This window comes from Entelurus aequoreus, linkage group LG15 (genome assembly GCF_033978785.1).
Source record: "Entelurus aequoreus isolate RoL-2023_Sb linkage group LG15, RoL_Eaeq_v1.1, whole genome shotgun sequence".
Classification (NCBI taxonomy): Eukaryota; Metazoa; Chordata; class Actinopteri; order Syngnathiformes; family Syngnathidae; genus Entelurus; species Entelurus aequoreus.
Window position 1 is genome coordinate 47,801,579 of NC_084745.1, and position 21,982 is coordinate 47,823,560.

The window sequence follows — 21,982 nt, forward strand, 5'->3', positions numbered from 1 at the left end:
CTAATAAAAGTTTCAATCAATCAATCAATCAAAAAAAACAACATTTACAACCTGCTCAGTGGCCTTGTGGTTAGAGTGTCCGCCCTGAGATAGGTAGGTCGTGAGTTCAAACCCCGGCCGAGTCATACCAAAGAATATAAAAATGGGACCCATTACCTCCCTGCTTGGCACTCAGCATTAAGGGTTGGAATTGGGGGTTAAATCACCAAAATGATTCCCGGGCGCGGCCACCACTGCTGCTCACTGCTCACCTCACCTCCCAGGGGGTGATCAAGGGGATGGGTCAAATGCAGAGGACAAATTTCACCACATCTAGTGTGTGTGTGACAATCATTTCTACTTTAACTTTAACTTTACACCCTACTGTGGATTGAATCACATTAACAGTGTACAAAACGTTAATGTTAATGTATATACAAGCGACTTTGGGTATCTAGAAAAGCGCTATATAAATCCCAGGTATTATTATTTCCTGGAGCATTTGAAAAGCAATTAAAAGCCATTAAAACGTATACCGTAAATTTTTCTGCTTGGGCGAGGGTTACCACTGTGTCAACAAATGCCTGAGCAAATTGTTTAGGAACCACATTCTATCTGTGTTGGCCCTGCAATGAGGTGGCGACTTGTCCAGGGTGTACCCCGCCTACCGCCCGAATGCAGCTGACATGGGCTCCAGCACCCCTCGCTACCCCGAAAGGGACAAGCGGTAGAAAATGTATGGATGGGCTTAGGCAACTTCCGGTCAATAAAGTTTGATTCAAAGTACACACTTGTCAAAGATATATTAACTGTCCTGACCACAAGATGGCAACAAATACACATGTTCATCCATCCATCCATTTTCTACCGCTTGTCCCTTTCGGGGTCGCGGGGGGGTGCTGGAGCCTATTTCAGCTGCATTCGGGCAGAAGGCGGGGTACACCCTGGACAAGTCGCCACCCCATCGCAGGGCCAACAAAGATAGACAGACAACATTCACATTCACACACTAGGGCCAATTTAGTGTTGTCAATCAACCTATCCCCAGGTGCATGTCTTTGGAGGTGGGAGGAAGCCGGAGTACCCGGAGGGAACCCACGCAGTCACGGGGAGAACATGCAAACTCCACACAGAAAGATCCCGAGCGCAGGATCGAACCCAGGACCTTAGTATTGTGAGGCAGACGCACAAACCCCTGTCCCACTGTGCTGCCGATTCAATGCCCAGTAGGGTGTAAATGTGTTCTCCAGCAATGGTCATGTGGTGACATCAATTATGGTTCTTTGAGAGGTAATCACTGAAGTCGGAGATCACTGAAGGCCTAGGTGGGCAAAAAATGGATGGATGGATGGATGGATGCGTATTGAATCACATCAATAGTGTACAAAACGGGTTATTTCCTGGCGCATTTAAAAAACAATTAAAACGCATCAGCAGTTAAAACATATACCGTAAATTTCTCAACTTGGCTTAGGCAACTTCCGGTCAATAAAGTTTGATTCAAAGTACACACTTGTCAAAGGTATATTAACTGACCACAAGTTGGTGACAAATACACGTGTACATCCATCCATCCATTTTCTATGTTTAAACATGTTCAATAACATGAAATAAATTGACCTTTAACAATGTTGTTTTTATAGGTAAACATTATTGTAGGACATACACACAAAGATTTTAGCTAGGAATACCAACTGATTTATGATGCTGTGTGACAGCTTGTGTTCTGAAATTTACTTTTAAAATGTCGTTATTTCTAGTTACTCACTACTTTACCAAAAAAATTAATTTAATTACTAATTGAAGTAATTTTTAATAAATGTAAATAATTACGAGGGAAAGTAATTATTTCGCTACTTATAAAGAAAAAACTTCAAATATGTGGCGTAATGCAGTTGAGATAAGTATCATATGAGAGTATTGTATGTGTGTGTTCCTTTTTAAAAGGCGGAGCCTGTTGCCTCGTTATGTGTGACGTCAGCTAGTCCATCTTGAGATTATTTTGTTATTTTAGCAGGCTAACGGCAGAAGTTTGTCGGCTCTGACGCCAGCTCTTTTGAAATTTTCACTGGTTTGTGTTACTTCTGCTTAGTAAATATTTTCAATGTGGCTGTAGGGTCTTGTCAACAAACGAGGTATTGTTTGGATGGCAACTTTGTGACTTCAATCATTGATTTGTTGTACAATATCCCTTCGACCTTCGTCGTTAATCGCACGCAGTGCAGCTTGTGTCAAGTTTTAAGGTGTTAACAAAACGTTTTTTACTGACTAGTTCCTCCAACTAAGATCTATTTTCTTCTGTATTGGGAAGGCCGAGTCAGCCTGTGTGTGTGAACTCGGAGGAGCGGGGCTCCCCTCTGTGCATGACGCAGGACGAAGGGACACACACGCAGCTGTTAGCGCGCAGTGATCAGTACTTTTGCGTCAATCGCTTGTCCTTTTGGTTATGGTTATGAGTTTATTTCAAACATGCTACACGGGTGGGCAAATATTTTACTGTAGTTTGATCAAATTTGGATGGATTTCATTTAGGAGAAAAATGAGGGGAAAGGGTTGAAATCCCTATTCGCACATGTGCGGCAGTTTTTTGTTTTTTTTTCAAGTCACGCAGGTCAATATTTAGTCGCATTTGCGAGTAAATTTGTCGCAACGTACAACCCTACCTTGTTGTTTTTAGAATTATTACTTTTGACTGTGTTATCATTGGGGATGTAACGATATCAAAATTTCATATGAGGGTTATCGTGACCAAAATTATCACAGTTATCATCATTATCGCCATATTTTTAAATGTGCTCAAAAAGTACTTATACACACACGGTTTACCAAGTTATTGTTGAAATAACTGAAATAAATAGACACACTGTTAAAAGACCCAGTATTTTACATGTTGATAATGATACTAAGAATGGCAGGCTATTTGCTGTAATGTATGCGATTATTAGCCACTCAAAAATGTGTATGAAGACATAATTAGCTGTTAGCCGCTTGACAACCTCGGCACTAAAAAATACAGATTCAGCCTCAGAGGATTGGCATTTGTGATCTGCATTAAAAAGGCACTAATGGCCATCATGTACTTTTTTCACAGAAATGGGCCTATTGATCGGCACATCCTTATTATTAACTACCTTATAGTAAATTAAAGTTCCTCAATTGATGAAGTGTTGCTTTCGTCCTCCACCTGTCCCAAAAAGAAGATTTCACAACAGAATTCCCCTTAGCACTATCACTAGCCATGACTCTGCTAGCCAAATCTCTGTAGTAGAGAGTCTCTTTTTGTTTACAGAGTAGACAGCAGAACTAAGACATGCACACTTCCTGTCTCTTACATTAATGTGTATGCGCACACACAGTGCAAAATTAACGGCAAAACCCCAAAACAGCGGTCAATAACTGGGATTGTCTCGTGAAGGGTGGATTGAATGATTCCTATTGTATCGCATATTGTTGCACCCCGAATGTTGTGTTCAGAGCTCGAATTTAACCACGGCGACTGTGGCAAAAGCCGCGACCACTCTCGTCATTTGCCCTTATGCCCTAAAAAATGACCAACATCGGCGGCAAGAACATGCCGTGACCGCCCTGACTTTTTACTTGTTAATGGACGAGGTATGTTACAATACACGGTATAATGATAATTGGCAAATTTTTTAATTACCGAAACCCCGTCATTTATTCATGCATTTTAGGCAACACAAAGTCAGGTGCATGTGCACTAGCGTCGTTTGGCTTGCTAATCATGGCGGACTAGCTACATGGACTTTGCTCGGGAGATTTCCCCTCGTAGTAAACGGAGCCAAGCGCTTGTTTTAACGTCATTTTCCCCTCGCTTCCCGCCTTGCGTTTAAGAGCGCACTGCTGTGTTCAGATGGAGACAGGTGTGGACAATATTTGAAACAGACGCACTTGTTCCCACACTAAAAGTATACAGCGAAGGAAAAAAACTATTTGATGTTGCTTTTATTTATTATCAATACAGCGTCCATCAGCTGCTGTGACTGAGAGTTAATGAGATGAGGAAACATGCAGCAGGCGAGGTGTCGAGAACGTTGTCACAACTTGGTTATAAAGTCTTTAGTTTGTTTACTGGGATGTTCACTCGTCCTTTATTTAACTGCAAACTGTATCAATGTTCAAATAACATTAATACTAGCTATAATGTTTTGTCATCTCATCGAATTGAACGAAGGCTGTGAAGATTGTGTATTCGATGTGAGAGGTGTCACTCCTCTGTGTGTGTGTGTATATGTATATATATATATATATATATATATATATATATAATGTGTGTGTATGTAATAATGTTTGCCTTCGTGCCCTTCTAACTCCTTGGTGCCCTAAAATATGAGCCCTCGTTTAAGGCAACACTTGTCTTGACCTTAAAAAGTTAAAATTCAAGGCCTGTGTGTTGTGTTGGGTGCAATTTTCAATTGTGATTAAAGCAACCTCAATTTTTACCCCCACTGTCGCCATGTGCCCGTAGGCTTTGCAGAAGACCTACCAGAAGATCCTGAGGGAGAAGGAGAACGCGTTGGAGACAAAGTACCAGGCCATGGAGAGGGCTTCCACCTTTGAGCACGACCGGGACAAAGTGAAAAGACAATTTAAGGTAAACCATAAGCTAACGCTCCCATCACTTTATCGTGCATTGTCTTATCGAGCTCTCCGCCGTCAGATCTTTCGGGAGACGAAGGAGAAGGAGATTCAGGATCTCCTTCGTGCTAAGAGGGACTTGGAATCCAAACTGCAACAGCTGCAAGCTCAGGGCATCCAGGTTTACTCTCCCAATGATTCGGATTCAGACGACAACCAAACCACTGTGACAGGTAAATATCACACAGTCGACAAATACAGTAGGAGCTTCCAAATCCAGCTCAATTTGCACATTACTTTTACAATTTAGGATCAACAAAAATATGAACGCAACACTTTTTTACTCCCAGAAATCTAAAGCAGCATTTAAACCTTTTTCTATGGACACAAAATGCCTTTTTCTCTCAAATATTGCTGACAAATTTGTTTGAATGTGTCAATGAGTAACTTTGTTATCAAGTTGCATGATTATTGCAAAAGTGTTTTAGGTTGGTGACAGTAAAAATTCACTGCAAAAGATGCAGTGTTACTGTATTGGGAGTAGGGATGGGCGATACGGCCTAAAATCTATATTGCGATATGTATTGCAGCCTCCTGAAATAATGATATATATCTAATTTATTATAGAAATGATAATAAAACCATTTCATTACAGGTTATAAAAGCTTCTAATTTAGCTGCTGACATATGCGATAGCTTATTGCGTCATTTCCAGTTGTATTATTGTCTTAAAACTATTATTATTCGACTTGTTAATTTAATATCTGGCTACTTTCTGTTGTAACAGGGGTATATATACACTTCTGTTAAAATGTGGTAAACACTTATTCTTCTTTTGTTTGGATACTTTACATTAGTTTTGGGTGATACTGCAAATTTGGGTATCGATTCAATACCAAGTAGCTTGATAGCTCTGATACTGATTCTTCAAATTGTCAAGATCCTTGAATGATTAAAATTTGGTCAAAATTATAATCAGATGTAACAATCTGTATTAAATATCCAAATTATTTCCTGTGATTTAAATTATTTGGTTTTTGCCCTTAAAGTCCTCCTGTATCCAGTGACTTATTTCCTGAGTTTGTAAACAATAACAAAAACAGCGAAACATTTTTTGATAATAAAAAAAGAATCAATCCAACCTCTGTAGTATTGACTTATTGGTACTGTTGATATTTGTATTGATCCGCCCACTTTTGTTTACATTCAAGAGCTCTAGCTTGCGGTTAGCGGTTAACATATCCTCCTACTGTTTGTAGTGTAGCATGTTCAGCTATTTCTTGTCCTCCAGGGGTGATACTTGTAAGTAGCATAGTTTATCTGCCGCCATGGAGGCGACTTACTTGCGGGACACAACTAAAATGTGTCAGTAACATGCAATATCGCGAAATAACGACAGTAATAAAAGCAAATGTACAAACCCCGTTTCCATATGAGTTGGGAAATTGTGTTAGATGTAAATATAAACGGAATACAATGATTTGCAAATCCTTTTCAACCCATATTCAATTGAATGCACTACAAAGACAAGATATTTGATGTTCAAACTCCTAAACTTTATTTTTTTTTGCAAATAATAATTAACTTAGAATTTATGGCTACAACACGTGCCAAAGTAGTTGGGAAAGGGCATGTTCACAACTGTGTTACATGGCCTTTCCTTTTAACAACACTCAGTAAATGTTTGGGAACTGAGGAAACACATTTTTGAAGCTTCTCAGGTGGAATTCTTTCCCATTCTTGCTTGATGTACAGCTTAAGTTGTTCAACAGTCCGGGGGTCTCCGTTGTGGTATTTTAGGCTTCATAATGCGCCACACATTTTCAATGGGAGACAGGTCTGGACTACAGGCAGGCCAGTCTAGTACCCACACTCTATTACTATGAAGCCACGTTGATGTAACACGTGGCTTGGCATTGTCTTGCAGAAATAAGCAGGGGTGTCCATGGTAACGTTGCTTGGATGGCAACATATGTTGCTCCAAAACCTGTATGTACCTTTCAGCATTAATGGCGCCTTCACAGATGTGTAAGTTACCCATGTCTTGGGCACTAATACACCCCCATACCATCACAGATGCTGGCTTTTCAACTTTGCGCCTATAACAATCCGGATGGTTCTTTTCTTCTTTGGTCCGGAGGACACGGCGTCCACTGTTTCCAAAAACAATTTGAAATGTGGACTCGTCAGACCACAGAACACTTTTCCACTTTGTATCAGTCCATCTTAGATGAGCTCAGGCCCAGCGAAGCCGACGACGTTTCTGGGTGTTGTTGATAAACGGTTTTCGCCTTGCATATGAGAGTTTTAACTTGCACTTACAGATGTAGCGACCAACTGTAGTTACTGACAGTGGGTTTCTGATGTGTTCCTGAGCCCATGTGGTGATATCCTTTACACACTGATGTCGCTTGTTGATGCAGTACAGCCTGAGGGATCAAATTGGGAGTAGGGCTGACTATTGGCAACAACGTCAAGATACAGTATTGCGATATTGTGATATGGCGATATATTGTGATAGTGGAATTTGTCAATTGACTGATACATTTTAAATATTTGTACACTAGATGATAGTAATCATTTATTGGAAAAGAGAGAGTCTCAAAGCAATGTAATTCCTTTTACATTTATTTTAATTTGCCAGAAAGTTAATCAAGTTTCCCGTCACTTAAATATGTCCTGTTATGCAAAACCAACTTTTCTTACCTGTTGGTACCTGTTTTAGGTATTTTTGACCTCCATAATTGACGAAAATGTGGAATCAAACCATGGCGGAGATATTTATGAAACAATCTTGCCTTCTCCCAAACTTGTTCCAAAAGAGCCGGTTGGAATTTGAGACTTAAGTGATGTATTTTTCCTGAGTCACGTCAGCAGATATCTCCATATTTGGTAGAGGTTTACCCGAAGTCCTTTGCGCGAGTCCGCCATTTTTTAGTCTGTTGTAGTCCAAAGTTGTGCTAATTTTTCTCCTCTTGTTGTGGGTCGGACTGGCTCGTACATGCACATGCATGCTAAAATCCTCCTCTGTTGCCATTGCTAATACCTCTCAGTAAATTACAATCAATTCCATAACATATTTAAATGTTTTTATATATTTTTAAAACAGAACATTGATAACACCTAAAAAAAAATGTATGTTGCAGACTTAGAAAAAGTATTCAATGTACCATATTTTTCGGACTATAAGTCGCCGTTTTTTTCATAGTTTGACCGGGGGTGCCCCGGTCAAACTATGAAAAAAACTGCGACTTATACTCAGGAGCGACTTATGTGTGAAATGATTAACACATTAGCGTAAAATATCAAATAATATTATTTAGCTCATTCACGTAAGAGACTAGACGTATAAGATTTCATGGGATTTAGCGATTAGGAGTGACAGATTGTTTGGTAAACGTATAGCATGTTCTATATGTTATTGTTATTTGAATGACTCTTACCATAATATGTTACGTTAACATACCAGACACGTTCTCAGTTGGTTATTTATGCCTCATATAACGTACACTTATTCAGCCTGTTGTTCACTATTCTTTATTTATTTTAAATTGCCTTTCAAATGTCTATTCTTGGTGTTGGCTTTTATCAAATACATTTCCCCAAAAAATGCGACTTATACTCCAGTGCGACTTATATGTTTTTTTCCTTCTTTATTATGCATTTTCGGCCGGTGCGACTTATACTCCGAAAAATACGGTAATATATATTGCAATATTGATATTTTTACCGTCCCCCAATAGGGTGGTGTCAGTATTTGGTGTGGCCATCATTTGCCTCATATACGGTATGAGCATCTTATACATGCTGCCCATGCAAGAACTGGAATGTTTTCAACTTCCAATAATCGTGTACGCGTTGTCATGTTGCATCACAAAGTGATGGTCGTAGATTAATAGCACAACAATGGGCCTCAGGATCTTGTCACAGTATCTTGAAATTAAATTCATAACAAATGCCCGCCAACATCATAACCCCATTGCCACCATGGACCAATCGATCCACAACGTTGACGTCAATAAATTTCTCTGAGATGGTTTCTGACAGCTTGGTCAGAAATTATTTGGCTGTGCAAACCGATTGTTGCAGCAGCTGTCCGGGTGGCTGGTCTCAGACAATCTTGGAGGTCGGTTGGGTGTACCGCAAAATTCTATGAAGTGCCTTAGAAGACGACTTATGGTTGAGAAACATTCAATTCAATTCTGAGGCACTGTGCTTTGAAAAAAAAATCCACAATTTATTGAGACCTTCTACAGTGACCAGCCTATAAAGGCACACCTGTGCAATAATCATGCTGTCTAATCAACATCTTTGAGCATTAATACGAGGTTCCACGTGAATATCCTGTGTCCAGCTGCAGGTAACCAGTGTGAGTACTGGACCGGAGGTGTGCTGGGAAGTGAGCCCTCCATGGGCAGCATGATGCAACTGCAGCAGATGTTTAGAGGACCAGAGTTGGCACACAGCCTAATCGATGTGGAGGGCCCCTTTGCCAATGTGAGCAGAGGTGAGTCAGCAGAGTGCCTGCGGTGTTGAAGACGCATTAGGAATGATGACTTCCTGTCTGGTGTTGACAGATGATTGGGATGCTGCAGTGGCCAGTCTGCTGCAGGTGTCTCCACATGTGCCACAGGCCTTGTGGAGCAACACGGTGCGCTGCTACTTCATCTCCACATCAGAGACCAAAGCAGAGATGGACATCTTTAGCAAGGTCTTGCCTCATTTTCTGATTGTGCATTACTCAATATCATTTATTGTCAATGCATGGTTATGGTATTACTTGATTTAGAACATGTGTACTAGGGATTAGAGATGTCCGATAATATCGGACGGCCGATATAATCGGCCGATAAATGCTTTAAAATGCAATATCGGAAATTATCGGTATAAGTTTCAAAAAGTAAAATGTATGACGTTTTAAAATGCCGCTGCACGGAGTGGTAAACGGACGTAGGGAGAAGTACAGAGCGCCAATAAACATTAAAGGCACTGCCTTTGCGTGCCGGCCCAATCACATAATATCTACGGCTTTTCACACACACAGGTGAATGCAAGGCATACTTGGTCAACAGCCATACAGGTCACACTGAGGGTGGCCGTATAAACAACTTTAACACTGTTACAAATATGCGCCACACTGTGAACCCACACCAAACAAGAATGATAAACACATTTCGGGAGAACATCCGCACCGTAACACAACATAAACACAACAGAACTAATACCCAGAACCCCTTGCAGCACTAACTCTTCTGGGACGCTACAATATACACCCCCCGCTACCCACTCACACCCCCCCCCCCCCCGCCCCACTTGAACCCCGCCCCCCCCCTCCCCCAACCCCGCCCCCCTCAACCTCCTCATGCTCTCTCAGGGAGAGCATGTCCCAAATTCCAAGCTGCTGTTTTGAGGCATGTTAAAAAAAATAATTGTGACTTCAATAATAAATATGGCAGTGCCATGTTGACATTTTTTTCCATAACTTGAGTTGATTTATTTTGGAAAACCTTGTTACATTGTTTAATGCATCCAGCGGGGCATCACAACAAAATTAGGCATAATAATGTGTTAATTCCACAACTGTATGTATCGGTATCGGTTGATATCGGAATCGGCAATTAAGAGTTGGACAATATCGGATATCGGCAAAAAAGCCATTATCGGACATCTCAACTAGGGATGTAACGGTATATGTAAATTTCATATCTCGGTTATCGTGACCAAAACTATCACAGTTGTCATTATTATCGCGGTATTTTTGAATATGTTAAAAAAAGTACTTATCCACACACTGTCACCTTTTGATCAAATAGACACGCTGTTGGAAAATCCACTATTTTGCATGTTTTGTGTTTCTTATGTGTCACTTATAGGGTTTTAGTCTCAGTATTTTATCCGTTTTAATGGCTATGCTTTTATTGGTTTGTACTGTAGCACTTTGAGATTTATTTAAATGAAAACTGTGTAACAAATAACATCTATTATTATTATGATTTATTATTACGGCAGGCATTGTAGCATCCTACTCTTCAGCGGTCCTTAAATGCACCGTAAAAACAACTAAGTCTCTTAGTGGTTTTGTATATTTAGAGCGTAGACGTGTGTTCGCTTAGCTTCACAACCAGTTGCAAATTGCTGTTAGTGAATGTTTCATGCTTTGGTTGCAGAAACACTCTCCTGCCCTAAGGAGGCTGTGTGAGGCTCTGGGACATTTCTATCTAAACGTCTGCTTTCCAAAAGACAATGCTGCCTTGTACGCTTTGGTACGAAAGCAGGAGATAGAGAGGAGTTCCGTGTGTGTGCTGCTTCTCAAATCCACCGTCAGCAGGTAACATTTATCAACATTTTGGACCCAAGCTTGCAGTGCATGGCTCGAAGGTGAATTACTTTGTTGCCATGTGGAAGCTCTGTGGTGGAGGACTGCCAGGAGGCGTTTGTGAAAAATCCAGATGGCCATCCTTTAATGCTGTACCTCAAGACTCAAGAAGACGCTGACCTGTCGGGCCCGACGAGGACACTTCTGGAGAGGCTCAATGCTGCCGACACCGCTGCTAAGATTAAGGTGCCGTATATTTTCAATTTGTAAAAAAAACAGCACAACTTCTGATTGTCACTTCCATCTGTCAGAAGGTAGCCATTTATCACAAAAACATTGCTTTTGTTTTTTTTTATTTTTTGGGGAAAATGCATGCAGGACATTAGAGTACATCAGTATTGAAAGGAGTAGGAAGAAACATAACAATGTTGTACACCTATGTTCAATATACAATAGGACTGTCTTCAACTATTTTCATAATCAAATCTAATTTGTTGGATTTTTCCTATAGTCAACATAATTTTTTGGACGGAGCTAATGGGGATCCCCATAAATAAACAGATTTAATTTGCGCTATGTTACACCTCGAATAAAAAGGAGAACCCTCAGAATGTATCAGGGACTTTTTCATCCTTAGAGGTAAATTGTCGCTCTATTTTTGGCCAAAATTTTGGTTGTATTACTCAGAATTAGAGATGTCTGATAATGGCTTTTTTGCAGATATCCGATATTCCGATATTGTCCAACTCTTAATTACCGATTCCGATATCAACCGATACAGATATATACAGTCGTGGAATTAACACATTATGACACTTGTGATTAAGGGCTGTATAAATAAACTTTGATTGACTGATTGATTTCTGGAAATGTGGCCCCCAAAACAATTCAGTTAAATATCCTTGACATAAAGTTACTGACCTGGAAGTGTTGTTTTTTTATAGTCTGCCCTCTGCTGGTCGTTCCATACAAAGCAGCACTTATGTTGAACATCTGCACAGGTGCTGGATCACAGCGGTTCTGCAGAGGATGGGGCTGCCCTCATTTCTGCTCAGCTGGAGAAAGTCATCAAGCAGGTACTTCCTATTCACCCAGGTGTACTTAAGACTTAGTTTAGTTTGTTTGGTCCTTATCTTACCCTTTCCTTTAAGGAGTTACTCGGTCTTGAAGGAGCAGACGTGGACCCAAAGGACCCTGGGCTTGACGACGTCCGTGAGGAAGACTCGTGCGATGTCCTGTGGGACCTTCATGATGAGCAGGAGCAGATGGAGTCCTACCACCAGGCTTGCAGCAGCACCGCCTCTCAGATGGGATTCCAGAAGGTGAGATTCACCTCCGAGGGCTTCTGGATCGTGGTGGTCTTCTTGAATGTCACTGTCTTCAGTATGTGGAGCGTCTCAACGACATGATCGCCGCCCCTCCTCCGACGCCCCCTCTGCTGGTGTCAGGTGGGCCAGGCTCTGGAAAGTCCCTCCTGCTCGCCAAATGGTCAGAATGTCTCAAGTCCATCCCTTTTCCCCTCAAAGCAGAGCATGAACTCACTCAATGTGCGGCTTGTCCTCTGCAGGATCGAACTGCAGCAGAAGCAGACCCCCAACACCTTGTTCCTGTACCATTTTGTTGGACACCCCTTTTCCTCCAGCTCAGAGCCTGTCCTTATCATCAAGCGCCTCACGGTCAAAGTGAGACAGCCTCATACTTTTAATCACTGCCTCTTAACTTTAGGAATTGTACAAACCCCGTTTCCATATGAGTTGGGAAATTGTGTTAGATATAAACGGAATACAATGATTTGCAAATCATTTTCAACTCATATTCAATTGAATGCACTACAAAGACAAGATATTTGATGTTCAAACTCATAAACTTTGGGGTTTTTTTGCAAATAATAATTAACTTAGAATTTCATGGCTGCAACATCAATCAATCAATAAATGTTTATTTATATAGCCCTAAATCACAAGTGTCTCAAAGGGCTGCACAAGCCACAACGACATCCTCGGTACAGAGCCCACATGTGACAAAGTAGTTGGGAAAGGGCATGTTCACCACTGTGTTACATGGCCTTTCCTTTTAACAACACTCAGTAAACGTTTGGGAACTGAGGAGACACATTTTTGAAGCTTCTCAGGTGGAATTATTTCCCATTCTTGCTTGATGTACAGCTTAAGTTGTTCAACAGTCCGGGGGTCTTCGTTGTGGTATTTTAGGCTTCATAATGCGCCACACATTTTCAATGGGAGACAGGTCTGGACTACAGGCAGGCCAGTCTGGTACCCGCACTCTTTTACTATGAAGCCACGTTGATGTAACACGTGGCTTGGCATTGTCTTGCTGAAATAAGCAGGGGCGTCCATGGTAACGTTGCTTGGATGGCAACATATGTTGCTCCAAAACCTGTATGTACCTTTCAGCATTAATGGCGCCTTCACAGATGTGTAAGTTACCCATGTCTTGGGCACTAATACACCCCCATACCATCACACATGCTGGCTTTTCAACTTTGCGCCTATAACAATCCGGATGGTTCTTTTCCTCTTTGGTCCGGAGGACACGATGTCCACAGTTTCCAAAAACAATTTGAAATGTGGACTCGTCAGACCACAGAACACTTTTCCACTTTTGCGTCAGTCCATCTTAGATGAGCTCAAGCCCAGCGAAGCCGACTGCGTTTCTGGGTGTTGTTGATGAACGGTTTTTGCCTTGCACAGGAGAGTTTTAACTTGCACTTACAGATGTAGCGACCAACTGTAGTTACTGACAGTGGGTTTCTGAAGTGTTCCTGAGCCCATGTGGTGATATCCTTTACACACTGATGTCGCTTGTTGATGCAGTACAGCCTGAGGGATCGAAGGTCACAGGCTTAGCTGCTTACGTGCAGTGATTTCTCCAGATTCTCTGAACCCTTTGATGATATTACGGACCGTAGATGGTGAAATTCCTTGCAATAGCTGGTTGAGAAAGGTTTTTCTTAAACTGTTCAACAATTTGCTCACGCATTTGTTGACAAAGTGGTGACCCTCGCCCCATCCTTGTTTGTGAATGACTGAGCATTTCATGGAATCTACTTTTATACCCAATCATGGCACCCACCTGTTCCCAATTAGCCTGCACACCTGTGGGATGTTCCAAATAAGTGTTTGATGAGCATTCCTCAACTTTATCAGTATTTATTGCCACCTTTCCCAACTTCTTTGTCACGTGTTGCTGGCATCAAATTCTAAAGTTAATGATTATTTGCACAAAAAAAAAAGGTTTATCAGTTTGAACATCAAATATGTTGTCTTTGTAACATATTCAACTGAATATGGGCTGAAAATGATTTGCAAATCATTGTATTCCGTTTATATTTACATCTAACACAATTTCCCAACTCATATGGAAACGGGGTTTGTATGTCGTCTCACTACCAGCTACTCCAACACTTCTGGTCCATTTTGGGCTTGTCCATGGAGCCCGGCAAGATCTTGGAGGAGTTCCCACGCTGGCTGGAGAGGCTGTCGGCGCGTCACCACGGCAACATCATCATCATTATTGACTCTATTGACCAAATACAGGTAAAGGCCCGTCAAGTCATGCCAACATAAATCATCTTATGGCTCACTTTTACTAACGTTTGTCTTTTTTTTTTCGAGTAGCAAGCAGAAAGACACATGAAGTGGCTGCTTGACCCGCTGCCCGTCAATGTCAGAGTGGTTGTGTCTGTCAACGTGGAGACATGTCCTCAAGCCTGGAGGTCAGTCACAAGTTGTAAACATCACGTGAAAAACAGAGCTAATAATAATATCGGTCTGCCGATATCGGCAAATAAATGCTTTAAAATGTAATATCGGAAATTATCGGTACCATTTTTTTTATTATCGGTATCGTTTTTTTTTTTTGTTTTTTTATTAAATCAACATAAAAAACACAAGATACACTTACAATTAGTGCACCAACCCAAAAAACCTCCCTCCCCCATTCACACTCATTCACACAAAAGGGTTGTTTCTTTCTGTTATTAATATTCTGGTTCCTACATTATATATCAATATATATCAATACAGTCTGCAAGGGATACAGTCCGTAAGCACACATGATTGTGCGTGCTGCTGGTCCACTAATAGTACTAACCTTTAACAGTTAATTTTACTCATTTTCATTAATTACTAGTTTCTATGTAACTGTTTTTATATTGTTTTACTTTCTTTTTTATTCAAGAAAATGTTTTTAATTTATTTATCTTATATTATTTCATTAATTTAAAAAAAAAAAGGACCTATCTTCACCATACCTGGTTGTCCAAATTAGGCATAATAATGTGTTAATTCCATGACTGTATATATCGGTATCGGTTGATATCGGTATTGGTAATTAAGATTTGGACAATATCGGAATATCTGATATCAGCAAAAAGCCATTATCGGACATCCCTAGGATTTAGTATTACCCATTATTTTGGTACCGGTACTGGTACCAAAATGTATTTCAATACTTTTCTAAATAAAGGGGACCACAAAAATTGTATTATTGGCTTTTTTTTTAACAAAAGATCTTACAGTACATTAAACATGTGTTTCTTATTGGAAGTTTGTCTTTAAATAAAATAGTGAACATACTAGACAACTTGTCTTTTTAGTAGTAAGTAAACAAACAAAGGCTCCTAATTAGTCTGCTGACATACTGTATGCAGTAACATATTGTGTCATTTTCCATTCTATTATTTTGTCAACATTATTAAGGACAAGCTGTAAAAAATAATTATTAATCTACTTGTTCATTTACTGTTAATATCTGCTTACTTTCTCTTTCAACATGTTCTATCTACACTTCTGTTAAAATGTAATAATCACTTATTCTTCTGTTGTTTGATACTTTACATTAGGTTTGGATGATACCACAAATTTGGGTATCGATCCGATACCAAGTAGTTACAGGGTCATGCATTGGTCATATACAAAGTCCTCATGTGTCCAGGGATGTATTTCCTGAGTTTATAAACATAATATACATTTTTTAAAAACGAAAGAAGATTTTGTGATGCTAAAATATATCCATGTAATCATAGTAGTATCGACTAGATATGCTCTTGTACTTGGTATCATTACAGTGGATGTCAGGTGTAGATTCAGCCATGGTGTTTGTTTACATTGTGACGCCGGTGAGCTACGGTGTGTAGTGAAACATGTTTAGCTATTCCTCGTCCTGCAGGGATGATACTTGTAAGAATCGTACTTTATTTGTCGCCATGGAGGCGAGGATTAGTGATTTACAAGTAGCTACAACACTGCAGACTGCGGCTGTACTTTAGCCGCTAGCTAGCTATCTATGTCTTAAAGCACCTCTTCCTGAGGGCGTTTCAGTGTTATAGCTTCCCCTTTATCGTTAGTTTTTAAGCCAAAACGCATCTGTTCTCCCTTTTCTCTCTACACACTGTGTCTGCTTGTAAGTACTACGTGATTGTGCGCTGCCAAACATGCTCCTCTGTTCGTAAATTAGCAATGTCATGACGTGACGACGACAGGGGGGTGGGGGACCGGTACTTTTTAGAGGCGGTATAGTGCTGAATATGATTCATTAGTATCGCGGTACTATACTAATATCGGTATACCGTACAACCCTATTACCCATAATTAAAAATGTCACTGTTATTTAATGGCAAAGGCTTCACTACACTGTGTAATTTAGTCATCCTCACACGCTACAAACTGACATTATGCTGGTATTTTATTTTCGGCACAATTTGCACGGAACCAAAACACAGTTACACCAGCGGTGCGCGGGATTATACGCACGTACCAAGAGACACGCTAGTATGCTACATTATCTTAAAAATGGCAGCAGGACAAAGCAGCAAACTTTTTGTTGTAACGTTATTTGATTACTCTTTTCTTTTTTTTTTTATGAATTTATTAATCATTTCAACACAACAATACCATAACAATGCAATCCAATTCCAAAACCAAACCCGACCCAGCAACATTCAGAATAGCAATAAACAGAGCAATTGATTACTCTTAATACCAACACTGATAAGTAACACATCAAAATCACTTAAGAAATGTCTGTGGGATTTTATACTTTTTTTGTGTGAAATCAACCAATGCATCATAATGGTGATTATTGCTCCAACTACAATCATACAGTCAATATATAATCGTTGCACCCCTACCCCGTCTCCAGACTGTGGCCCACTCTCCACCTGGATCCCCTGAGTGTCACGGAGGTCAGGAATGTGGTGACTGCAGAGTGCCAAAGCATGGATCTCCAACTGTCCAAGGATCAGGTGGGGGTTCAGCTCGACAGGAATCCATTTTCAAAGCGTAGGTACATATTTATTTTGAATTTTTTCCTTTTGTAGGAGAAGAAGCTGGAGAAGCATTGCCGTTCTGCATCGACCTGCAACGCTCTATACGTCACACTGTTAGCAAGGATAATCACCAGGTATGAATATCATATAATAATGCTAATAATGGATTACATTTTATACAGAGCCTTTCTTATGGAACTGTTATTGTAGCAAAATTATTTGCAAACATTAATCTCAATCTGTGCGCGTGTAATCCAATTTGCGTGCATGTGTACTAATTTGTGTGTCTGTATATCAGTCCGAGTGTGTGTATTCAGATCTGCGTATGTGTGTTCTAAGTTGTCTGTCTGTCCCTAATCGGAAAGAACCCTCGATAGGCTGTCTGCTCAAATGTGACTTTTGCAACACTTTTTTCTTTAAAAGCATCTATATATTGTAGAGATGTCCGATAATATTGGCAAGCTGATACTAACGGCCGATAAATGCTTTAAAATGTAATATCGGAAATGATCAGTATCGGTTTCAACCTCCCGATTTTTCCGGGAGACTCCCGAATTTCAGTGCTCCTCCCGAAAATCTCCCAGGGCAACCATTCTCCTGATTTCCACCCAGAGAACATTATTTTCCTCCATACAAACACCGTGCCGGCCCAGTCACATAATATATGCGGCTTTTACACACACATAAGTGAATGCATTCATACTTAGTCAACAGCCATACAGGTCACACTTAGGCTGGCCGTATAAACAACTTTAACACTGTTACAAATATGCGCCACACTGTGAACCCACACCAAACAAGAATAACAAACACATTTCGGGAGAACATCCGCACCGTAACACAACATAAACACAACAGAACAAATACCCAGAACCCCTTGCAGCCCTAACTCTTCCGGGACGCTACAATATACACCCCCACTACCATCAAACCCCGCCCCCCAACCCCGCCCACCTCAACCAATTCCAAGCTGCTGTTTTGAGGCATGTTAAAAAAAATAATGCCCTTTGTGACTTCAATAATAAATATGGCAGTGCCATGTTGGCACTTTTTTCCATAACTGGAGTTGAAGTTGTTCTCTTATTTTGGAAAACCTTGTTTTTGATTAATTGATTGAAACTTGTATTAGTAGATTGCACAGTGCAGTACATATTCTGTACAATTGACCACTAAATGGTAACACCCAAATAAGTTTTTCAACTTGTTTAAGTCGGGGTCCACGTTAATCAATTCATGGTAAAGTTACATTGTTTAATGCATCCAGCAGGGCATCACAACAAAATTAAGCATAATAATGTGTTAATTCCACGACTGTATATATCGGTATCGGTTGATATCGAATCGGTAATTAAGAGTTGGACAATATCGGAATATCAGATATCGGCAAAAAAGCCATTATCGGACAACTCTAATATATTGTATTGGCTTTGAAAATGTAATGTATCAAAATAGCCCCTGCATCCTTTGATTTTTCAGTGTGCAACCCTCAGTGGAAAAGGTTTGGACACCCCAGTTTTAAGGTGTGGGAGTGACGTTTACAAAAGTTGCACTTGCACAGATGCAGATACACCCATCAAAAAAAATAAAAGCAACACTTTTGTATTTTGCTCCCCACTCAAAGGTGTAAAACATTTTCTGTGTACATAACCGCGACCCCAAAAGGAACAAGCGGTAGAAAATGAATGGATGGATAACAGGGCTAGTTTTCTAAAATAGTGTTTCTAAATCTGTGTTTGTGAGCACTTCTACCTTGCTGATTCATTTTTTAACCTTTTCTGATGGTGGTGTGCCTATGTATTTTTTTTATGAAAAAAATGTGCCTTGGCTCAAAAAAGGTTGGAAAACACTGGATTAGATTATTGCACAGGTGGGCCAAAGGCTGGCCAAAATTGAAAGCTCAATCTAAAATGTGCAGTTTTCCACATGTCATTACTTTTTCTTACAGTAGCTGGTGCTGGTCGCTGGAGAAGAGCCTTGAGCAGTGCCTCCAGTGTCAGGACACCTTGGCACTCTACCGCCTCGCGCTCCAAATGATTCTGGACAGCTCAGAAAGAGAGCAACACTTCATGAGAGAAGTAGGACACCCAAACGACAGTACCTTGTTTTACAAAGGACAGTTTTGCCACCCTTAACGGTTTTCTATGTTGTTGTAGATACTCTGCCTTGTGTATTCTAGCCACAATGGAGTGAGTGAATCAGAGCTTCTAGATCTTTTCCCAGAAATGGAATTCGCTGTGCTGTCCTCACTGCTGTACCGTCTGAGCAGACTCTGCATCGTCACCCTGCGCTGTGGCCTTATCAGGTTCCAGCACTTGCAGGTATGTTGAGGGATGGGTAACTTTCACATACAGTACCAATTCCCGGTACTTAGGAATCAATACCGGGTACCAATTTTCTGTACTTTTGTGTGTGTTCATGAGGTGTTAATTTGTGTAATAATAAGATTAAAAACAAATATTTAACATTTAAAACTCGGAGCAACAGAACCGTTATCATCCCCTATCTTTTCTTACACATCTGAATCTTACTTGCAAGCATACTTGCCAACCCACCTGATTTTCCCGGGAGACTCCCGAATTTCAGTGCCCCTCCCGAAAATCTCCCGGGGCAACCATTCTCCCGAATTTCTCCCGATTTCCACCCGGACAACAACATTGGGGGCGTGCCTTAAAGGCACTGCCTTTAGCGTCCTCTCTCACCTAAAAAGGAGACTATTATATACAGTTGTGTTCAAAATAATAGCAGTCCCACATCACTAGCAAGATAAATCACTGTTTTTGTTAGAATTTCAACTGCTACTCTGCAAGTAAGTTTCTAGAAGGTTTAGTAAAGGTATAGAAAACCAACAGACCCAACAGGAATGATGTGCATGCTGCTGATTCTGTGAAACTGAATCATTTACTGAAAGGGGCGTGTTCAAAAAAATAGCAGTGCTGCGTTCCATAAGTGACATCATTGATTATGTGTAAAAAAAAATATGTTAAACAAGTGGCCCTTATTTTAGGATCAAGGCAACTGACGCTGCATATGCTGGCTGTGCATTTGTCCTTGGAAAAACAGTAAAATGGGTCGTTGAAGACACTGTTCAGAAGAAGAGCGTTCTTTGATTAAGAATTTCATAAAAGAGGGGAAAACCTATAAGGAAGTGCAGAAAATGATAGGCTGTTCAGCTAAAATGATATCAAACACTTTAAAGTGGCAGCCAAAACCAAAAAGGCGAGGAAGAAAAAGAAAAACGACTATTGAAATGGATGGGAGAATAACCAAAATGGCAAAGGCTCAGCCAATGATCAGCTCCAGGAGGATCAAAGAAAATCTAAGATGGCCTGTGAGTACTGTAACAATCAGACCACGTCTATGTGAAGCCAAGCTAGCAGCAAGAAGCCCCCGCAAAGTCCCATTGTTAAAAAAAAGACGTGTGCTGAAGCGGTTACAATTTGCCAAAGAACACACTGACTAGCCTAAAAAGAAATGGCGTTAAATTTGGGGACTGATGAGAGTAAGATTGTTCTTTTTGGGTCTAAGGGCCACAGACAGTTTGTCAGACGTCCTGCAAACACTGAATTCAAGCCCCAGTACACAGTGAAGACGGTGAAGCATGGTGGTGCAAGCATCATGATATGGGGATGTTTCTCGTACTATGGTGTTGGTCCTATTTATCGCGTACCAGGGATCATGGATCAGTTTGAGTACATCAGAATACTGAAAGAAGTCATGTTGCCGTATGCTGAAGAGGAAATGCCCTTGAAATGGGTGTTTCAACAAGACAATGACCCCAAACACACCAGCAAGCGAGTAAAATCATGGTTCCAGACAAACAGAGCTCAAGTAATGGAGTGGCCAGCACAATCCCCGAACCTTAATCCCATTGAAAACTTGTGGGCTGACATAAAAAATGCTGTTCAAGAGGCAAAACCAAAAAATGCAGAGGAATTGTGGAACGTAGTACAATTGTCCTGGGCTGCAATACCTGTCGACTCCATGTGCCACAGATGTGAAGCAGTTATCAGAAACCGTGGTTATGCAACTTAATTATAGTTAATAATTCTAAGGAAAGTTGAATCTGCAAGCCTTTCTTAGTTCATACAGTACATTTGAGTTTTATAAAGAAAGATGTCAACACTGCTATTTTTTTGTTTTATATTTCTTGACTTTCTGTAAAATATTGTCAAATTGAATTACTTTTTTCCAATTTTCTGGCTTTGAAATAGAATGTGCAGTCTCCCCAATGCATTTGTGTTAATTAAAATACAATTTATTTGAATAATTTTGAGGTTTACACACCTTTTTAAACACACTGCTATTATTATGAACATAACTGTATGTCTCCGTTATTAATAGGTTTATCTATAACCCATAAAGTAGGCAGGCACGGAGCTATTTCTCAGCGTCTGTTTATTCCAGCCGGCACGTTAATACACTGACACACAACATCCGGATTGCGTTGCTTCAAAACTAACTACGGCAAGTAGTAATGTCCAAAAACATAACAGAGACGAAGCAGAAGAACGAAGAAGAGACATGGCGAGGATGAGTAAGAAGAAGAAGTACGCTTGCAAGTTCCAAAATGATTGGAAAAAATAATTTCAGTTCATCCAGGACAGCTGGAAGGGGAAGTGGTATGCTGCCTGTAAACTTTGTAGATCAGACTTCTCCATTGAACACGGTGGCCGAACGGATATACTCATTCATGAACGGATTATATATATATATATATATATATATATATATATATATATATATATATATATATATATATATATATATATATATATATATATATATATATATATATATATATA

General features: G+C 40.3%; 1 protein-coding gene across 3 annotated transcripts in view; it reads left to right on the forward strand.

Moving 5' to 3' along the window:
* The window catches only part of nphp3 (nephronophthisis 3), a 136,061-nt gene that overhangs the window by 1,636 nt on the left and 112,443 nt on the right, over nt 1-21,982 (forward strand). For 2 of the 3 annotated variants that reach the window (XR_009821211.1, XM_062021676.1), the window contains exons 2-17: nt 4,466-4,591; nt 4,658-4,808; nt 8,930-9,082; nt 9,153-9,286; nt 10,743-10,903; nt 10,981-11,137; nt 11,893-11,967; nt 12,043-12,213; nt 12,276-12,379; nt 12,459-12,573; nt 14,305-14,448; nt 14,530-14,627; nt 17,054-17,156; nt 17,232-17,314; nt 19,126-19,255; nt 19,334-19,498. Coding sequence is in view for 1 of the 3 variants with exons in the window: in XM_062021676.1 (XP_061877660.1) it covers nt 4,466-4,591; nt 4,658-4,808; nt 8,930-9,082; nt 9,153-9,286; nt 10,743-10,903; nt 10,981-11,137; nt 11,893-11,967; nt 12,043-12,213; nt 12,276-12,379; nt 12,459-12,573; nt 14,305-14,448; nt 14,530-14,627; nt 17,054-17,156; nt 17,232-17,314; nt 19,126-19,255; nt 19,334-19,498 (2,070 nt within the window). In the remaining 2 variants the exon portion in view is untranslated. The remainder of the gene's footprint in view (nt 1-4,465; nt 4,592-4,657; nt 4,809-8,929; nt 9,083-9,152; nt 9,287-10,742; nt 10,904-10,980; nt 11,138-11,892; nt 11,968-12,042; nt 12,214-12,275; nt 12,380-12,458; nt 12,574-14,304; nt 14,449-14,529; nt 14,628-17,053; nt 17,157-17,231; nt 17,315-19,125; nt 19,256-19,333; nt 19,499-21,982) is intronic. The other variant, XR_009821212.1, reaches the window with a different exon arrangement.